Raw genomic sequence first — 20,098 nt, 5'->3', positions numbered from 1 at the left:
TCAGAACTGGTCCTATTTTTTTTTTTAATTTCCCATCAGTCCTTGTGTGTGTGTGTGTGTGTGTGTGTGTTAGTTGCTCAGTCGTGCCCAACTCTTTGTGAACAACCCCATGGACAGTAACCCTCCAGGCAAGAATACTGGAATGGGTTGCTATTTCCTTATCCAGGAATCTTCCCAACCCAGGGACTGAACCCGAGTCTCCTGCACTGCAGGCAGACTCTTTGCCATCTGAGCTACCAGGGAAGCCCTCATCAGTCTTGGAAGTCCCCAAGGCTAGCGTTCCCAGCGCATCCACCTCTCCCCTCCTCAGGCCAGCTCCCCCACTCCCTCTCCACGAATGCAGACAAAATATTTTTGCTGGCACCAACTGTCCCAGAGCGTTCCTTAGCGCAGGCACAAAAGAAAAGCCCTGCCCAGGTTCTGACGTCATCAGGCTCGGGCATGAAAGGAAAACAAGATGACCCTGCTGGTGTGCTCCAGAGGAAGACCAGCCTTCAGGTAGGCAGGAGCAGGCTGAGCCGGCCCTGTTACCACAGACAGAACCATCTACCGTGAGATTTTTCTGTAACTGCTTTTAAAATGTTCGTTCAGTTTCTTTACCAATTACACTTCAACACAGCCCCACCCCACCCAGAGGTTAACCTGCTCAGCCTCTGCTGCGGACCAGCCGCCCCCCTCACTTCACCTCCACCCTGGGCCCAACAGGAGCCTCAGTTCCACCCGTGCATGGAGCAGGCCTCGCCTCTGGTTCTGGACGAACCACGCTGCTGCTAAGTTGCTTCATTCATGTCCGACTCTGTGCGACCCCATAGACATAGACGGAAGCCCACCAGGCTTCCCCGTTCCTGGGATTCTCCAGGAAAGAACACTGGAGTGGGTTGCCATTCCTTCTCCAATGCATGAAAGAGAAAAGTGAAAGGGAAGTTGCTCAGTCGTGTCCAACTTTTCACGACCCCATGAACTGCAGCCTACCAGGCCCCTCCGTCCATGGGATTTTCCAGGCAAGAGTACTGGAGTGGGGTGCCACTGCCTTCTCTGGGACGAACCATGAGTGATGAATAAAAAGGTTCCCCCAGTCTGGCTGGCCAGGGGAGCAGCCACATGGGTGCCCTCCCACAGTCCCAGGGCAGGGTGGACACAAGCCCAGGATTCAGGGGAGCAAAGCAGGAAAGGACATTCCAACAAGGGCAATGGCCAGGTGTCCTCAGCCTGCTGACCCCTGCAGCTTCTAGGGCTCACTGAGATCTGGGCTAGAGGATGGCGTCTGACCCCCAGGCAGGGCTACTGCTGCTGCTGCTACGTCGCTGCTGTCGTGTCCGACTCTGTGCGACCCCAGAGACGGCCTCCCACCAGGCTCCCCTGTCCCTGGGATTCTCCAGGCAAGAACACTGGAGTGGGGTGCCATTTCCTTCAATGCATGAAAGTGAAAAGAGAAAGTGAAGTCCCCCAGTCGAGCCCAACTCTTGGCGCCCCCATGGACTGCAGCCTACCAGGCTCCTCCGTCCATGGGATTTTCCAGGCAAGAGTACTGGAGTGGGGTGCCATTGCCTTCTCCGCCCCAGGCAGGGACCAGCCGATAATTAACAATGGGGGCAGGTGCCCGGCCACTTGGGGGAGACCCTCACAAGGATCCCATGAGTTGGCTGTTGACTCGAGTTTTCAAACAAGGAAATGAACAAGGAGGGACAAGGGACCCCGAAGACCCTTGGTCACTGCGGGCAGGGCTGGGCCTCTACCTACACAATGGGGCCTCTTCCCCCATCACCAGGGAGGGGGCCGCTAATGCCAGCCAGGGAGCGGGGATGCGGGGAGTGCACAGGCTGGGGCAGGGAGCCTGTTCCACACTGCATCCCTGTCGGCTTCCACGGCTGGACACCTGCCACGGCCCTGAAGGTGGGCAGGGACTCGGCCCGGGTCACCAAAGCCAGGGGGACTTCTATTCGTCTCTTATCCCAGACCTCAGAATTTCCCACCATCCCAGTTTTTAACCTTTCAGTTAGGTTGCTCTCAATGTGATTGTTTTGTGACTCAGCACTTTTCAGATGAGCAAACTCACACACCCACTTCACGGATGGGGTGGACCCCTTGGGGTGGAGACATGTGGCCGTCGTGGGTGTGTCGCTGTTGCGAGGGGCCCCCTGAAGGGGGGGGAGCCCGTGGGGTGCCCGTGGGGTGGCTGACACGAGGAGATGCGGGAGGAAGTGGAGACATAGCTGCCGGTGGAGGCTGGAGGAGCCGAAGCCCGGCCGGCTCCGGGCGCGGCCCCCCAGGCTTCGTCAGAATCCTGGCTGCCCTCGGAGCCGAGGACCCCCCAGGAGCGGACAAGGAGGACGGAGAACAAAAGCTGCTTCTCCCGCACACTGTGCGGCTCCTGGGGAAGGGTCACTTGACGCAGAGCTGCGCTCAGTCTGCAAGGCCCGGCGGGGGAGGGGGCGGGGACGGAGGGGGAGGGGAGGCGCCGGCGGCTCAGAGCCCTAGGGGTCTGCAACAACGTCACAGCCCCTTCCTTGGCTCGGCCCCCGAGCCCCTCCCAGAGCGTAGACCTGCAGTGCCCAGACTGTGGCTGCCGGCCGGGTCCCTTCCTGGTGTTTTCTTGCCGGCCCTGAAGACGAGTCCAGCGGCCCAAGAACGAAAGACCGGCCCATCAAAGCAGCTGTTATTTCAAGGAGAGCGGGGAGCAAGCCAAGGGAAAAATGAAAAGATCCAGCGACAAAACGCCCTTTCATGGGCTCACTCGGCAAACATTTACTGAGGCCATCTGTGCTCCAGGCCCGCCCCGAGTGCTGGGGGCACAAAGATGCCCTTGAGCGCGCGCCCCGCCCCCGGCTGCCCAGCCCTTCGGCCCGGCTCGCGGGGAGGGCCGCACCCCTCCACACCCGAGGCTCAGCTTCCGGAGCGCGGCCGGATGAATGGACCTGCTCACGGTGCTGGGCGCAGGTGCATCCGTGGTGCCTCCGTGCTGCCGGATACCTGGTTACTCTCCGGGGCGGGAGATGGAGACCACCAAGGGGCCCAGGAAGGCGTGCAGTGCCCACCAGGAGAGTTGTGAAGCCGTCCCCTCTGATCTGAGCACTTTCTGAATCGATCCTTCAATAGCCTAAGAGTCTATGTGTCTATACATGTATTTATAGACTCAGAGAGCAGGAGGCCTTCCACGGCACCTTTTCCACTGCCTCTGCACAGAACCAGATCTAAACAGAACCGGCCCCTTCCCTATTTGCCCCAAACTTTATCGCATCTCCACCAAAAAGGTCTTTATCCCAGTCCATAAAATGCAATAATTAAGTCCATTGATCCTAATGATGGTTCCTGGTTTATATGAAAGGTGAGTTCACAGTTTTTCACTTAACCATGCATATGTTTATCCTACAAATTATTGAGTGACGACTGTGTACCAGGCACCAGGGGAACAAAAGAAAATGAAAACAAAGCTCTTTTTAACGAAAAGAATGGAAAAGCAAATAACTACAGTGCAGCACAGTGAGGGCGGGGCTAGAAGTAAAGTGGGTTGGGTGGGTCCATGGAGCGCAGATGGAGCCCTCATGAGGAGTTCCCGGAAGAGGCAGCGCCGAGCAGGAGGATGAGAGGAGTCAGATGGACCATGGGAGGCTGGGCACGGGTGGGGGAACGTGCGGGGTGATGAGCAGTTGGGGTCCGCCTGGAGAAGACACCTGGGGACACAGGGCAGAGAAGGTTCAGAGGCTGGTACACAGACGGGGAGAGAGATGAGCTGAGAAGGCACTGATGCAGACGGAAGGGGAGGACTACAGTCCGCAGGATTCTCCCGGCCAACCTAGCTCCATGAGAAACCCTCATCTGAACGTCTAGGACCCCGCTCAGAGTGGGGACTCTGCCTTGAAAATGGAGGAAGTTCTGCCACAGGCTGCAACATGAGGAACCCGAGGACACTGTGCTCAGTGGGATAAGCCAGGCACGGGGGACAGGAACCGGGAGTTAGTGTCTGATGGGGCAGAGTTTCAGATTTGCAAGATGAGGAGTCCTGTGGATGGATGGAGTGATGGCTACATACAGTGTGAACGGATGTGACACCACAGGCCTTATACTCCAGAATGGGTAGAGGGGAAGCTGTGTGTTTTACCGTAATTGTTTTCTTTTTTTTTTTTTTAGAAAAAGAAAGGTGGCCTTAGCTTGGAAAGTCAACTACGTTCATATGATGTATTTAACCAGACCCCTAAGAAGGCTTCCCTGGTAGCTCAGACAGTAAAGAGTCTGCCTGCAATGCAGGAGACCCGAGTTTGATCCCTGGGTCAGGAAGATCCCCTGGAGAAGGAAACGGCAACCCACTCCAGTCTTCTTGCCTGGAAGATCACATGGATGGAGGAGCCTGGCAGGCAGCACCCCATGGGGTCGCAAAGAGCCAGACATGGCTCAGCAACCAACACACACACATACACACACACACGTCACCCTAAGAAGCCTCCACGCGCCCTGCTGTGCAAACTGTGCCAGGCCCTCAAGACAGTCCGGGCCCTGGGACCGGCCGCAGCAGTGCTTGTACCTGGACAGACGTCTCCTCGAGCAACAAAATACAAAGATACTGAAGGGCCGGGACTAAAAATAGCTGCAGGCACGCCCAGCTGAGCAGATTATGAACAAGATACAAAAAGGGCACTTCCGAGGTGCCGGGAGCAAAGGCGGGTCCTGTGCATGGTCTCTGCGCACAGCGCCCCGGGGGTGGGGGGCAGACCCTCCAGTCTGCCCCCACGCTCACCCCATTTAAGGCGCCAGCCCGCCCTCCTCAGGGAACACCCAGGGCACCTGTTACTGGTCTTGGCTCCCTCGCGCTGCCAAGCCCCCAGTGACGATCTGCCTGGATTTCTGTCTGGCCTCCTATCAACTTCTAGAACAAGAGTCCAAGGACCTGAGCGGGGAACACTCTTCAAGAACCCAGAACAAACCCTGAATTGTTTGTTACTGATGCTTCAAAGGTCCTGGTTCACAATTCTCCTGTAAACTTCCAGGTCAACTTCATTTCCAAGAGCCCCTCTGGGTCAGTCGCCCCTTTCTGGACACTCTTTTCTAGAAGCTGCGGCTAAAAGCCCACCATGGCTTCCGGGCCCGGAGAAAGCATTGTGCAGCCCCTGCCAGCCACTCGCCCAGCCCGGCTCCGCAGCAGGCCCACGGGGGAGGCGGCAGGACCTCTGCCCGGCTGCAGAGGCTGAAGCTCAGTGGTGAGCTCCTTGCCCACAGGCCCTGGGCGCTGTGCTGAGGTGAGGAGCCAGCATTCCAGGCAAGCAGTCAGTGCATCACCCACTTGCACCTCCTCGCTCCTTGCACTTTGCTTCCAGTTGCAGCACAGAAGTGCAGACTCCGGGGCCCAGCTCTGCCACTTGGGTTTTTCCCACCCACTTGGCACCAGACCCTAACCCTGGTGTGCTCTCAGCTAGCAGTGCGGATGCCGGTTGCCCGCGGGGTGCCCACTGGGGTGCCTGCTGCAAGCGGGGAGCCGCTGGCACGTCCTCATGTCCTCTCAGCCGCAACCCAGGGAGGCGTCCATGCGCTTCCGTTTCTCCGTTTAGGTCGCGGTTTGAGTTCAGACGGGGTGTTCTTCTCTCTCTGCTCGCCCACTTGGTCTGGGTGACCTGGGCTCCCCTTGCAAGTGTCTTTAAGGCCTCACTCCGTGTTCAGAGGACGTCCCCACCGATCTGTGTTCCTGACTCATCGGCTTGCACGTCTCGTCTCCTGTACCCCAGCCCTTCCCTGCCACAGGGCCCGGTTTCCAGTCCAACCACAGCAGCGAGAGCACTGCAACCCCAGCCTGGGGTTCGTTGGGGTGGCGGGGAGCGCTCCAGAGCCGCCCAGATGCTACTGGGCCCGCAGGGTGGACCTGAGGCTTCGGGACCAGCACCCGGCAGGCCTCCGCCCTCCTGCACAGACGCACCAGGAAAGCCTCAGCACCTTCAGCTCCTCCTCTTTCATCTCGAATCTTCATGGCCGGATGGGGCTCGGGGCAGAGAGAACGGGGCTCACCTGCCGGCCTCATGGGGTACCGTGGGTTCTGGAAACGCGCACCGCTGCCAAAGAGGTACAGAGACCGCGGTCAGCCGGCGCAGCTCGGTCACTGTCTTCTCGCGGCTAAAATGAAATCCTCCAGAGCGCACAGGCCCAACTACCCTCCCTCAGCACCCCAGCACCCCGCCCCACGGCCCCTCTGCACACGCTTTCCGAACAGGCCTCTCCCTGGACCCTCACGTCACCGCATGGGCTCCTGGAGGTGCTCACCTCGTGGCCGCTGAGACCAGGGCCACATGACACCCTTCCCAGGTGGGTGCATGGGGGCCCGGAGAGAGTTCAGTCTGGGTGGCTGGTCTGGAGCAAAGAGGACCTCACAGAGACCGCAGAAAATAGGTTCACCTCTCTCTGCCTTTGTCCGGGGGGGTCACCTCTGTGATGACCCTGTAATTACTAAACACAGCAGTATTTAAGTGAGAGTTTGCCTTTTTTTTAAGTGAAATCCCAGAATCAATCGCTTGTCTCCCACACCAGGTACTCTGCAAACATTCAGAGAGAGTGAGAGGAAGAGACGGAGGGAGGGAAGTGATGGGAGGGTGGGTTCACCACGACCGAGATCACCTCCGTGACTCACCTTGACGGCACCTCATCTGCAAGCCGCCCAGACTCACCGTCACCCCGGCCTCTGCAGCCCTTAATTACTTGTCTGACCACACGCTCGATTTAGCAGAGAACAGAAAGGTTTGGGGAAGCATAAGAACGGGCTAAACAAAAGCAATGAGGGGAAGGAGATGAGGACGAAAAAAACATCAAAGACCCCAGGAACGGGGCTTCACTAACCTGAGCGCCTGGGCTGCCGCTCAGCTCCAGGAGGGCGGGGGTCCTGCCCGATCGTTTGCTTGTCTTTCTGGGCCTAGAACAGCGCCTGACACAGCAGACGTTTGCTGGGTGAACTCGGTGGGCTCTCACACCACTCTGAAGGATGATGTGAGGTGTGCTGGCTGGAAGATCACACTTCCAAGGCCCCAAGGAGCCCCCCATGGGGCCCACCTGCTGTCCTGGGGAGGCCCCAGGCCCGGGGAAAGGCCAGCACCAGGGAAGCTTTGGGAAGCGAGCTCTGTTTCCTCACCCTCGCCCTCCGCTGTGACAGGACTCCCTCTCTCTGGGTCCTTCTGATCATGAGGACAGCAGGGCCTGCCGCGCTCGGGCACACGCCCGATTTCACTCAATGTCCAGGGTGAAGACAGGGACTAGGACAAAGGGTCAGGCCCCTGCGGCCATTCCAGACCATCTGCTTCCGACCGAGGGAATCACTGCCATGCAGAGGGAGGTGGACACCACCTTGCTGCACTTCAGATTCGTGGTTTAGTCACTCAGTCGTGTCCGACCCTTTGCGACCCCATGGACTGTAGCCCGCCAGGCTCCTCTGTCCATGGGATTCTCCAGGCAAGGAGTGGCTTGCCAATCCATCCTCCAGGGGATCTTGCTGACCCAGGGCTCGAACTCGAGTCTCCCGTGGCTCCTGCTTGGCAGGCAAATTCTTTACCACTGAGCCATCAGGGAAATCCTGCACTTCAAATTACAGCGAGGTTTTTTCCTTTTCCATCTTAAAGTACCTTGACAACATTTTTAAACTTTGCAAATATTTTTTAAGAGTAGGTCATTTTCATCATATTTTCATTAATGTTTAAAATAATTTACTCGGATTACAGTAACAAAATAAAGCAGGTAATGCTGTGGGCAGCTGCATCTGCAGGGTCTCCTCTGTCTGGGGCTCAGCCTGGGTAAACAAGAGTCAGTACAAGAGAACAACAAGTGGAGTCCAACCAGTGGCCTGTTCACTGTCATGAGCCGGGTCAGGGAGAGGCCTGAGAGCTGTCCCAGGGGTCGCCAAGGCTCAGCTCTGGAGCCTGAAGACCTTGCCGAATCTTGCAAAAGGAGGCGGCAAGCAGTCCCCCGCTCCGGGGTTGGAGGACGGCAGAGAGGTCACTGAGGTCGGAGCAGAGTGCAGAGGGCCTGGGAGTCTGGAGGGGGGCCTCTCTGCAGGGCATCCCCCCACACGCGAGCATGCTAGGAGGAGGCAGTGTCCCCCAGGCCTGGAGGGGAGCCCAGCGGGAGCAAGGGGTGGGAGAGAGTGAAGACGCCCAGAGCCCGCCCCCTGCGAGGAAGTGTCCAAGCAGACCCTGTGGGCACCCTCGGTTGTCCTCCCTAAAGACCGAGTTCTCAGACCAGCGTCACCCGGGACGCTCGTCACTGCGGGAGGATGAGGTCTCTGTGTTTACTGATGACAGCGCCTAGGCAGATTTCGCCCCAGAAACCTCGTTTGATCCCCCTGGCCTGTCCACAGATCACTGGAGCCTATCTTCCCTAAAGAAGAGAAATCCAGAGCCGTGGGCACCGCGTCCTGTGGTGTGAGCAGAGCAGCGTGGAGAAGCCGCGGGTTTGGCCACCTTGGTTTCTGTCCCAGCCTGGCATATGTCACCCTCCGCCCTGGTGAGCGCAGCGGGCCAGCTGTCACGCGCCCCCAGGGGACAGCCTGGGGTTTTGTGAGCCCTCTCTGCTGCCATCCTGCACTCGGGGTATCTTCCTTCTTCTGCCCCCGAGCTTTCACTTCCTCTGCAGCTGGAGGCTTCTGGGTTTCTTTTCCTATTTATGCGCATTGTGGATCAGCTGCTTTTCCAGAACCCTGTATCGAGAGAGAGGGGTCATCACAGGTCTCGCTTTGTGCTGCAAGCCCAGCAGAAATTTTAGGTTAAATGTCATGCCCAACTGACCTCTCAGCCCTCAGCTTACGTTGAAAACAAAGGATTTAGCAGCCGTGTGTCTGTGAACCCTGCATCTTCCTCCTCTCTCTTTAAAATACTGTTGTTGCAGGGCCTGGCCTCCGCGTCAGCTGCAAATGCAGTGATTCGAAACTTCGATTTCTTTCTGTCTGTGAGCAAGGCACCTCATACATCTTTCGAAGGGTTTCTACATAATTTTGTTAGTTCACGGAGCTCAGAGCGTTCCTAATTCCTCCATCACTGCTCCACGATCCTCTTACATCTGGTCATGTTCCTCATAAGCCTGATGGAGTTTAGACCTCATCTTTTGTTTACTAATTTAGTTTTATTACAGCTTTAAAAAATTTTTTTTTCTGCCTCTGTGGGTTTTTACAGAATTCCTTATAAAACACATGACATTTCCATAGAGTTTTGGCTTCCCAGAAGCTTGTCCTGTTTCTTTCCATGGCATTTATCCTTCATCATCAAAGAAAGAAGCGGATTTTCTACTGCATTCTGGCTCCTCTCTTCAAGCCCCCGACAGTGTGTCTTGAAGCCCACTCACCTCCTCAGGCACACGCTTCCTTTGCATCCTGACTTCTAACATTGCCTTTGTTGCTTTGACTTCTGCCTGAAATCTTACTGTTTGTTGAGAATTTTATATTTTCACGGGACATCTTTAAACGTCTGTGCATCTGTTGTTCCATCATTTGAAATCTTCTACTCTTTGTAGCAGAGAAGCTTCCAGAATAAACTGGCAAACAACCAATTCCCTGTAAGGAGGTAATAATTCCAATTTCAGGGAACTTGATGACGATCTGGCAACCTCAGGTCCTTGGCCAGCGTCTTAGAAAAGCATTTCCAGCATCCTTCACGAAGGAGCAGCTGAAGGACTCTGTGTCTGTCTCTGGGCTGTGTTCAGAGGGACCTTTATCTTTAAGTCACGTGCTGTCAAACAGCCAACCTTTCCAAGATCTAGCTCTACATTCTCTGAGATTCTCTTTCTTTTTTTCTTTCCAAAATGACTCGCAGAAGCTACATTTCCTCAGTTCTTTTATAATACCTATTACCTTTAAAATTAAAAGCAAATGTAACTGGGCATGCAAATATTAAGGCGTATTTTCCTCAAAAATTGTATAGGAATTGTTCTATCATGTTCTAGCATTGACTGTTGCTTATGAACGTCTGGATAACTGGTTTTTTTCCACCTTTATAAGTGACCTGGTCTCTTTCTGTTTCTGACCTGCTTCTTCTGCGTGTGTTGGAAATAGCTCGGTTCTCTGGTTGCTGTATATTCGAGATATTTTATTTACTAGAGGAATATTTATTGTTTGCCTGCACTTAATTTCCAGCAATGTGGGAGATATAAAGGCTAATAAGACATGGTTCCTGCCATCAAGGGGTCAAAAACCAGCAGGAAACAGAGGCCTCAATGGAATGAACCCCATCCTCACGCAGAAATCTAGTCTGGAGGTGGGGCCGGCAAAGCAGCCATTGCAGTGTGGGAAGAAACTGTGAGAATTCATATTTATACTTATTTCCTATAGCTCCTCCATCCATGGGATTCTCCAGACAAGAATCCTCGAGTGGGTTGCCATGCCCTTCCCTGGGATCGAACCTACATCTCCTGTGGCTCCTGCATTGCAGGTGGATTCTTAACCACTGGGCCACAGGGGAAGCCCTACCATAAAAATTAAGAAATTAATATAATAGTTGATGTTTTAAATAGTTAATGTTCCCAGTGATGCTGGGGCCTCACAGGATGCTGTGCGTTGTGGCCACCTGTTGTGAGTCATTCCCTGGAGAGGAGGAAGGGTTGGCGGGTTGGCCACCACGTTATCTAGATTTTGCTCCACTGATCCTCACAGCTGGGCTTAAAACACTACAGAAAAGAAACTGCAAAGTGAAGATATTAGTGATGCAAACACATGAAAAATAAGGAGATGGCAGAGCTTAGACTCTACTCCTTCCACAAGCTCTTAGTCAAGCCCATTGACAGGTAAGAAAACCATGAGTAGCCCATGAGTTGGCCAAAATAAAATTAGAAGTTAGACAATGGTGTATTTGAAATGTTGACTACCTTCTGATGTCACTCAGGATAATATGGTACCTTGAGACACTGGCTTGTAAAAATAAATGTATACAATTTATGGATAAATACCTTGGGCATAAATAAATAATAAATATGTTGGGGTTGTGAGGCTTCCCAGGTGGGGCTTCCCAGATGGTTCTAGCGGTAAAGAATCTGCCTGCCAACGCAGGAGACATAAAAGGTGCAGGTTTGATTCCTGGGTCAGGAAGATCTCCTGCAGAAGGGAATGGCTACCCACTTCAGTATTCTTGCCTGGGAAATCCCAACAGACAGAGGAGCCTGATGGGCTACAGTCCATAGGTTAACAAAGAGTCGGACACGACTGAAACGACTGAGTACATACTGGGCGTGTATCCTCAACTCTTTTTTTTAATGGGTAGAGGTGTACAATGAACAAGTGGGATGATCACTGCTTTTAGGTAATAAATGTAAGCCCGACGCTAACCAGAGAAGAAGCCTCTGGGAGCAGAGCATCACCAGCTCATTGTTCCAGGTGACCTGCTGGGGTGGGGGTGGGGAGGGTCGCAGGCAGTTGCATTGCAGCAGGAAGAACCATGGAAATGTCACCAGTAAAGAAGAGGAGAGGCTTCTCCAGTCAATGGAGCAGATGGAGACTCAGAGACTGGAGAACACATCCTGAAAAGGAGCTGGGTGGGCAGGTTCAAGTCTCCTGGGACGCACTGTGGAGGCAGAAAGGGGCGGGTAACACTGGGAAGGTAGACCTCCCGTTGGAGTGGCCTCAGTGCTGTGCTAAGAATTTGGACCAGAGACTGAACCACAGGGCATCGGTGGAGATGTAAGAACAAGGAGAGCCATCAGCCAATCAGTGTTGAGATGCCTCTGACCCTTTGGTGCAGAGTAAGGCACAATAAATGATGAAATTGACATTAGTATTTAAAATATCTGTCTACTGTCTCTGTGCCTATCACCTATCTATCTATCTATCCACCACTGAGAAACTTGGGGCACCATATTAGCATCAAGACAAAAAAATGCCTCTATATATTTCACAGAGAGTAATAAACTGTTTTTAATTGTGGTAAAATGCACACAAACATGAAATCTGCGCTCTCGATCATTTTTACAATCGCATCTCATTGGCATTAAGCACATTCACACTGCGGTACAGCCACCGCCGCAGGCCTCTCCGGGGCTCTTTTCATCTTGCAAAACTGAAAGTCTGTCCTCAATAAATACTTGCTCCCCATCCCCCTCCCCTAGGCCCTGGGCAGCCCCCTCACCCTCTCTGCCTCAGCAAACTTGACTGCTCTCGGTGCCTGGTATGTTATATCATACAATTTTTGTCTTCTTACCACGGGCTTATTTCACCAAGTACAGTATCCTCAAGGTTCGTCCGCGTTCCAGCTGGTGTCAAAACATCCTTCCTTTTAAAGGCTGAATAGTACTCCATGCGTGTGTGTGGACCACACATGTGGATGGATGTGTTAATACATCCGTCTATCACTGGACACTCAGGTTGCTTCCACTTTGGGCTATTGTGAATAATGCCGCTGTGGACCTGAGTGTGCAAAGATCTCTACAAAATTCTTTCAGTTCTTTTGAGTATATGTGAGAAACCAAATGTCTTGATAAATTGTCTCTCTAGAGATTACTTGGGAAGAGTGAAATTCTCCCCGAGTTTCTCTTAAGGAATTATTTTCTTGAAAATGGACCTTGAATGTGCAGCGGCCAGTGACAAGAAGGCTGGGCAGGTCAAGCCAAGAGTCCCTGCTCAGAGGGTGACCTGCTTCTGCGGTGAAGACATCAGTGACCAGGTTAATGGTTAATGGTGACCAGACATCTAAATGCCAGAGGCAAAGGGTAGACAGTCACAAACACTCTGTGGACTTGTGCGCCTCTGTCTATCTGAATACACAGGTTTTAATTTTATTTAAGTGTCAGGCAAAGGTCTGGGCAGATCTAGAAGAGAAGTGGTGAGCTGCCTGGATCTCCATGTGCCCAGTGGCTGGAGGACCCGTTTCTACTGGGAGGGGGCAGCCGCGGAATCACATTAATATCACACTACTACAGCGACCGCACTGAAGCTTAAAATTCAGCCCCATACATTCCTGAGTGTAGCATTCATTTCATAAATTTATTTCTACCTTTGTGACTTCATGGATTGCACCTGCCGGTCTTAGTATTCCGGAAGGCTCCCATTCAAGGGTATTTTCTACCTTGAATATTTCTCTGCTTGCCTTTTCCGCACAATCTGGCTCGGTCACGAGCTGTGCTTCACCAAGGATTCACAGAGTCCGCATCCTCTGGCCTGCCCTCCCCCAGCCCGCGAATCTTAGGGGCTCCGACGGTGTGGGGGAGGGGACGTGCATAAAAGGGCGCGGGGGGGTCCGGAGTTCGTGGACTCCCTCTGCTGACTTGCAGGACAAAGAAGGCAACGCTGTGCGCGAAGAGCCCAGCGCTCTCAGGCTGGCCTGAGGCCACTTTCACCCCAGTTCCGAGGCCGGTCATGGGAAAACCGCCGGCTTGAAGGAGGAACAAAAGGAAAGGTCGCCGCCCCTCCCCCACCCGCACTCCCGGCCTCAGCATCGTCCGGCTCGGTCCCATCCTTTGTTACCTGGGCCAACTGCTCCCTCAGGGCCCCACGGCCGCGGAAGACAGGCTCCGAGCCTCCCACCCGGCCCTTTGATTAGAGGGCCTGGGGCAGCCCTGCGGGAGCGGTGGCTTCCCATGAGGGGAGGAAAGGGGGCAATCCACAGGGGCAGTGACAGCCGAGAAAGCCCCCGTCCTGGCGGGTCCCAGGAGCCTCCCACCCCCAGTCACAGTGAATGGCTGGACCCCTTCCTAGTCCGGGTTCTGTGGCCATTGACTCCTTTACGTAAATGTTAGGGCTGGTAGCTTTCCAATATGTCTAGCTGGAGCGCATTGAGACGAGTGGAAAAAGGAAATAATGATGGATTTGCAGTCGCTTTCTTTCAATTCCTCTTCATTCATTGGCTAAGTGTCGGTTGCCCAGGAAACCGCGGGCATCTCGACTGCAGAGTCGTCTGTCAGGCTACCCGCGCCGCGAGCTGGGTGTTAAGTAGTGAATGCAGGCAGGCAGTGGGAAAACCGGAAAGCTCTAAGCTTTGCAATTTCAGTCTATGCAAAAGCACACACCTTGGTTTAAGAAAATAATGCTGTAATGATTCACTACTCATTCGGCTATGCAATGCCCCACCCCAGTCAGACTTCTTCAGTTGATTAACACAATGACTCTCTGTGTTACAGATGAATGCAAAATCACTTGAGAATTTGTCCTTGAAAATACTCTGAAAAGTGTGAGAGCAAATAGAATTTTAGTAGCTTAAGGGGTATCTTACTCGCCTCGGCCACAGAATGTTATGCATAAAATAAAGGTTGGATTTTATTTTACAGTGTTATTTCTACAATGGTCGAGGGAGGGGACAATTTAGAAATGTTAATGCATTATTTAAATTAATAGCATGTAAAGGACGGTAAAATATATTGCTCTAACACCTTCACGTCTGATACACAGTGACCTAGATGGAGAGGAATTGTGTGTAATAAACAGGCAAAAAGAAACGCTGTGATGTTGGGAGAGGGAACTGAGATGAATTTTTTTTTTTTTTTGGTTTGAAAGCCCCTCGCCAGCCTCTTCTCTGGCAGCTACCCCAATAAGGGTGACAAGGGTTGGTAGACAAACTGAAAACTTCAGGGGAGGGCGGGCTGGCTTCAAGACTCACCCTTGCCACGCAAAACCAGCTCCTTGTGAAAATTAAGATATGCAGTATCGTGCTTCCAAATTGAGGAGGGGGCGTGCAGCGGCCAACGAGGCTGGCAGCTCAGTGGAGGCGGGGGCGCGGGACGGTGCCCGGCAAACGGAAGGAGAGGAAAGCGGTTCTGGGGCCTAAAATGCTGCGTCCCTGAGGGCATCGGGCTTTCCGAAGGACGAGTTCCAGCCTCACCCCGTCCTAAGCCCCGTTCCTGAGAGAAAGCCCGGGGAAAGGGCGTTTTCCCCATATCTTCTTGGACACGAGTGTCCACCCAGGGCCCTCCGCGGAGACCTGGCCGTGAGACAGGGGCCGACCGGGCTCAGCCGCGGGGCGTGGGGCGGATCCCGGCGGGCGGCGGCACTCTGCCCCGGCCGGCTGGAAGCGAGCCGGCGCTTCTGCTCTGGCTGCGCGGGTGTGGCCCTCGCTTGCCTCCTTCCCGCGCGGTTCGGTCCCGCCTGAGCCGTCACCCCGGGTCCAACACAGCCCTTTCTGCCTGGCCGCGATCCCTTTCCTGAGGGCTGGGCCTGAGCCGACTCTGACTTGGGGCGTGACCTGGGGCATCCTTTTCCCTGGACGCTTTTGCATCTGCAGGAGAGGACTAGCGCTAACTCGGGGTCAGGACTCGGTCCTTGGAGCCCCGCAAGCGGGCACGTGGGCGACCTTCTGCCGCTCTGCTCCTCGGCCGACCCCTCCCCACCCGGACTCCGGCAGCCGCGCCTGGGGACCGCCATCCCGAGCTGGGGGTGTCTGGGGGCGCCTAGCTTTTGTTCTCTCTGTCTCTCTTTGTGCGCTGGAATTGGGCTGAAAGCCCCCCTTCCGCCCGCAGCGGGAAGGGAGGCGATGACAGCTTGCTCTTACTTGGGGGGTGGGGGGGGGGGCGGGTCTCACTCGACAGCTGCTGGCTGCGCTCCGCAGGGGGAACCCGGGTCATTCGACCCCTCTGGCCTGAGGATGAAAAGGGGTCACGTCACCTTGCAGACGACCCGTCAAGGGTCGGGGTGGGGGACAGGAAGCTTCGCCCACGGAATTGCGGGGACCAGGTTCCAGCGCGCTCTCTCTTACACATACACACACACACATATACACACGAAAAGTAATAAAGAGATCTGCTCCTTCTTGGACTCCCTAGAAATTGTAGGTTTGAAGGCGTGTCGGGGCCGCGTCCACGCACTCTCGCCGTGGACCGTCAGGGTCGCGGGCGGCCCCCGCCCGCCCGTGCTGCAGTCTCCAGGCGGGCCCCTCGCCCTCATCGGCAGCACCAAGATTGGGGACCTCGTGGCCGCCTCGGCTTCCGGCGCCTGATGGATGATGAGAATGTCAGCGGTGGGGCAGGGGGCGATCTCCCTGGGGACCCGTCCCCTTAGTGGACAAAAGATGAACGGAACCCAGTGTGACTGTCAAACGCTCGGTCGTGGGAGGTGGCCCACGCGTTTTCCAGCTCTTTGTTCTGCCGCAGCCCCGCCTCCGAACCCCACCCTCTTCTGATCGCTGGACCGTCCACCCTGCACGGCCAGCCAGCCACACCCACCCCACAGGCTCCCAAGGAACAAAAGCCGCGGGGAGGAGGGGTCCTGGGTACCAGCCGGGGAGCTGTGGACTCTTGGACAGGGTCGGGCAGGGCGGTGGAGGCACCGAGGTGGCCCGGTCCCCCCGGATGCCGCAGACACAGAGAAAGGGAGCAAGCGGCTCTTGGCGGAGACAAAAGAGGGGACGCACGTATCCTGGGGGCGGGGCGGAGGGCACCCTGGGGCCCTTGGGCCTTAAGTGTCTAGCGTCAGGGCCCTTCGGCCCCAACAAGCTGTCACAAGGACGTCCTCCCGGGGCCGAGGTCCGGCCGCCGCACCGCCGTTGGACTGGGGAAAGGGGCAGCCGTCTCCCCGGGGATGGTGGCTCAGGGGGCTCTGGCCGAGGGTGGGAGAGGCGCCGCTGTCAGCGGTGGTAGCGAAACCCAGGCCACCGTCGCTACCACCGGCCGGCGCCCCAGCACAGCGCGCTCCTTTCCGGAGCACCTGGCAGCCCCTCCACCTGTTCCAGCCTGCCACCCCCACCCACCCGGTGCCCGCTCTCCCCCCACACCCGGCCTTCCATGCTGGTCACCCTCGCGTCTCCACCCTCCCGCCCTCGGTTCCTTCACCCACCCCCAGTTCTCGGTGCCCAGCTTTTCCACAACCCTCCCCCCTCCCAGGTCCTAGACAATGCGCACGCCCCCCACCCGGCTCCCCGCGGCCCCAGGCCGCGCCCGGCCCGCAAGCCTCTGCCGATTGGCCGCGGGCCCGTGGTCCAGCCCCCTGGACGGTCCCTGGGGCCCGGAGCATTACGTCAGCGGGGCCTGGAGAGCGCTAGCGCGAAGGGGACTGGGGGGCTCGGGCTGGGGGCGCGGCCTGCGCGGGCCGCCCCACCCTCCTCGTATAAAAGGCCGAACCCGCGGGGCCGGCGCTCTCAGCCGGCTGGTTCCCGAGCGCGTTCCCGGTGACCCCGCAGTGGGTGTGCAGGGGGACCGACAGACAGACCAGACGCCGACCCGGGCCAGAAGAAGCGAGCCGGCACCATGCGCGAGATCGTGCACATCCAGGCGGGCCAGTGCGGCAACCAGATCGGCGCCAAGGTGGGCGCGGCGCGCGGGCGGGGTCGGGGGAGGACGGGGCCCAGCCTGACGCCCCTCGGGGTTCCGGGCGCGAACGTCGTCCTGAGCGGGCCTGCGGCTCCGCAAGCGCAGACCTTCCCGCGGCTCTGTACTGCGGAGCCGGGCGTGACTTTCAGCGGGAGTGGGGGCAACTCCGCAGCTTGAGGCTGTGGCTCGTCTGGCCCCTAGGTCCCCGGCCGCCCCTCCCTTCTCTAAACTCGCACGCTGGCCCGGAGCGCGCTCGGGGTGTCCGCGGCTGTGCGCCACTTTGCGGGCGGGGCCCGGACTCCGGGAGAATCGGTTTCACTCGCTCGAACTCCAGTCGAGTGGCGGGGGGAGGGGCGGAGAACGAGCATCTCGTGGTCCCCGGACATGCCTTGAATCTAACCACCCCCCTCCTTCAGCCCCTCAGGTCCCCGACCCCTTCCCGCCTCCCCCCTCCCCCCCTCCCCGCGCCGCTGGGCGCCCCACGCGCCCGCCGTCCAGTTGCTAGCCCCTCCCCTCCCCGAGACCGAGACCCCCGCCTCCCGCCTCGAGCAGCTGTTCGCCCAGGAAACGCCCAGTTTCAACTCGGTGACCCTGCAAAATTCAAGCTCTGCCGCTGTGCGGGTCTGACTGCCCTAAAGCTGCGGAGACGCTGGGCTGTCGGAACCGAGTTTTTCATTGTGTGTCGCGGGCCTCTTGGCGGTGGGGCGTGGCCTAATGCAGGTTTTTCTGTGTCTTAGTTTTGGGAAGTCATCAGTGATGAGCATGGCATCGACCCCACTGGCAGTTACCACGGAGACAGTGACTTGCAGCTGGAGAGAATCAATGTGTACTACAATGAGGCCACCGGTAATCGCCTTTACCCCGCCCTCCTCCCCAAGGGTCTGACCCCAGAAGTGGCAGGGTGGTTTCGCAGATGTAGGATTCCTATTTTTCCCTGAGTTTTTTTTTTTTTTTTTTTTTTTTTGGAGGATGGGGGGAACTGAGGTGGTGGGGGTGTGAGTGGTCCTTTGAGAATCTTGTGAGAATCCCGTCTTGTGTCCTTTGTTGGGGATACCAGCAGCGCTGCAAGGAAGGCAGCTGGTACCAGGGGCCCCTCTTCTGAGATCTCTGCCCGCAGGTCTGAGTCCTGCTGTGTCCCCTCAGGTAACAAGTATGTGCCTCGGGCCATCCTGGTGGACCTGGAGCCGGGCACCATGGACTCCGTCAGGTCTGGACCCTTTGGCCAGATCTTCAGGCCTGACAACTTCGTGTTTGGTGAGTGACTGGCATGGCTGATAGCCTGGGAGCTAAACTTATGGTGGACAGCCCAAGGTGGAGGGGTGTGACCGCCCTAGAGAAAGTAGGGAGCTGTGTGCTCATTTTGTCTTAATATATAACCTAAAACAAAAGGTCTTTCAACCTCTAATAGCCAGGTCCCTAACCTTCCTTATTTATAATTATGTCCATGACCAAATATTTTAATGTTTGGTCATTTTAATGATAACCTGAAATCTTATCTGAACTCTGACTCACTGAGCTCTGTTAAAGGGTTTAAGGTGAAAAAGAATTTAATGCAATCATCAGTGACTTATGAAGACTCTCTCCCTCTGGCAGGCCAGAGCGGTGCCGGGAACAACTGGGCCAAGGGCCACTACACAGAGGGCGCCGAGCTGGTGGACTCGGTCCTGGATGTGGTCAGGAAGGAGTCCGAGAGCTGTGACTGTCTGCAGGGCTTCCAGCTGACCCACTCGCTGGGGGGCGGCACGGGGTCTGGGATGGGGACCCTTCTCATTAGTAAGATCCGCGAGGAGTACCCCGACCGCATCATGAACACCTTCAGCGTCATGCCCTCGCCCAAGGTGTCCGACACGGTGGTGGAGCCCTACAACGCCACCCTATCCGTGCACCAGCTGGTGGAGAACACGGACGAGACCTACTGCATCGACAACGAGGCGCTGTATGACATCTGCTTCCGCACCCTGAAACTGACCACCCCCACCTACGGGGACCTGAACCACCTGGTGTCGGCCACCATGAGCGGGGTCACCACCTGCCTGCGCTTCCCGGGCCAGCTCAACGCCGACCTGCGCAAGCTGGCCGTGAACATGGTGCCCTTCCCGCGCCTGCACTTCTTCATGCCCGGCTTCGCGCCGCTCACCAGCCGGGGCAGCCAGCAGTACCGGGCGCTGACGGTGCCCGAGCTGACCCAGCAGATGTTCGACTCCAAGAACATGATGGCCGCGTGCGACCCGCGCCACGGCCGCTACCTGACCGTGGCCGCCATCTTCCGGGGCCGCATGTCCATGAAGGAGGTGGACGAGCAGATGCTCAACGTGCAGAACAAGAACAGCAGCTACTTCGTGGAGTGGATCCCCAACAACGTGAAGACGGCCGTGTGCGACATCCCGCCCCGCGGCCTGAAGATGTCGGCCACGTTCATCGGCAACAGCACGGCCATCCAGGAGCTGTTCAAGCGCATCTCGGAGCAGTTCACGGCCATGTTCCGGCGCAAGGCCTTCCTGCACTGGTACACGGGCGAGGGCATGGACGAGATGGAGTTCACCGAGGCCGAGAGCAACATGAACGACCTGGTGTCCGAGTACCAGCAGTACCAGGACGCCACGGCCGACGAGCAGGGCGAGTTCGAGGAGGAGGAGGGCGAGGACGAGGCCTGAGCCGGCTGGAGGCGGAGCGGAGGCCGGGTAGGGAGGCCGGGAGGAGACGCGGGGAGGGGGGCTCGCGGAAGCAGACAAGCACGGCCTGGGCTCACTGGCGGCGGGCGCTGGGGCTCTCTGGTGCTCTTCACTGTTGCCTGTCCCTTTTTTTTCTTTTTGTAACATTGATGACATCCATGTAACGTTTGAGATCTTTCTGAACTACTGTTGTAATGGAGAAAATCACATAAACGTTTGTGTCCTAACGGTGTCCTCTTTCCTGTCTCCTCCTC

The 20,098-nt window shown here is 56.5% G+C and overlaps 1 protein-coding gene across 1 annotated transcript; it reads left to right on the top strand.

The window, feature by feature from the left end:
• The first annotated feature begins 17,039 nt into the window (after positions 1–17,039).
• LOC129645379 (tubulin beta-2B chain) lies at positions 17,040–19,877 on the top strand. The gene is made up of 4 exons (XM_055570487.1): positions 17,040–17,166; positions 17,910–18,018; positions 18,316–18,426; positions 18,766–19,877. Exons 1-4 carry the CDS (start codon positions 17,110–17,112, stop codon positions 19,824–19,826), a joined length of 1,338 nt encoding a protein of 445 aa, XP_055426462.1. The 5' UTR covers positions 17,040–17,109; the 3' UTR covers positions 19,827–19,877.
• The last annotated feature ends 221 nt before the right edge of the window (positions 19,878–20,098 follow it).

Source organism: Bubalus kerabau, chromosome 3 (genome assembly GCF_029407905.1).
Source record: "Bubalus kerabau isolate K-KA32 ecotype Philippines breed swamp buffalo chromosome 3, PCC_UOA_SB_1v2, whole genome shotgun sequence".
Classification (NCBI taxonomy): Eukaryota; Metazoa; Chordata; class Mammalia; order Artiodactyla; family Bovidae; genus Bubalus; species Bubalus kerabau.
The sequence above is the reverse complement of the archived record's forward strand: the minus strand, read 5'-3'. Positions and strand labels throughout refer to the sequence as shown.

Excerpts from the sequence above, each read along its gene's own strand:
- LOC129645379 (XM_055570487.1), top strand. The coding sequence starts at position 17,110 with ATGCGCGAGATCGTGCACATCCAGGCGGGCCAGTGCGGCAACCAGATC. Across the intron at positions 17,167-17,909 it reads GCAACCAGATCGGCGCCAAG|TTTTGGGAAGTCATCAGTGA; the intron begins GTGGGCGCGGCG and ends TCTGTGTCTTAG. Across the intron at positions 18,019-18,315 it reads GTACTACAATGAGGCCACCG|GTAACAAGTATGTGCCTCGG; the intron begins GTAATCGCCTTT and ends GTGTCCCCTCAG.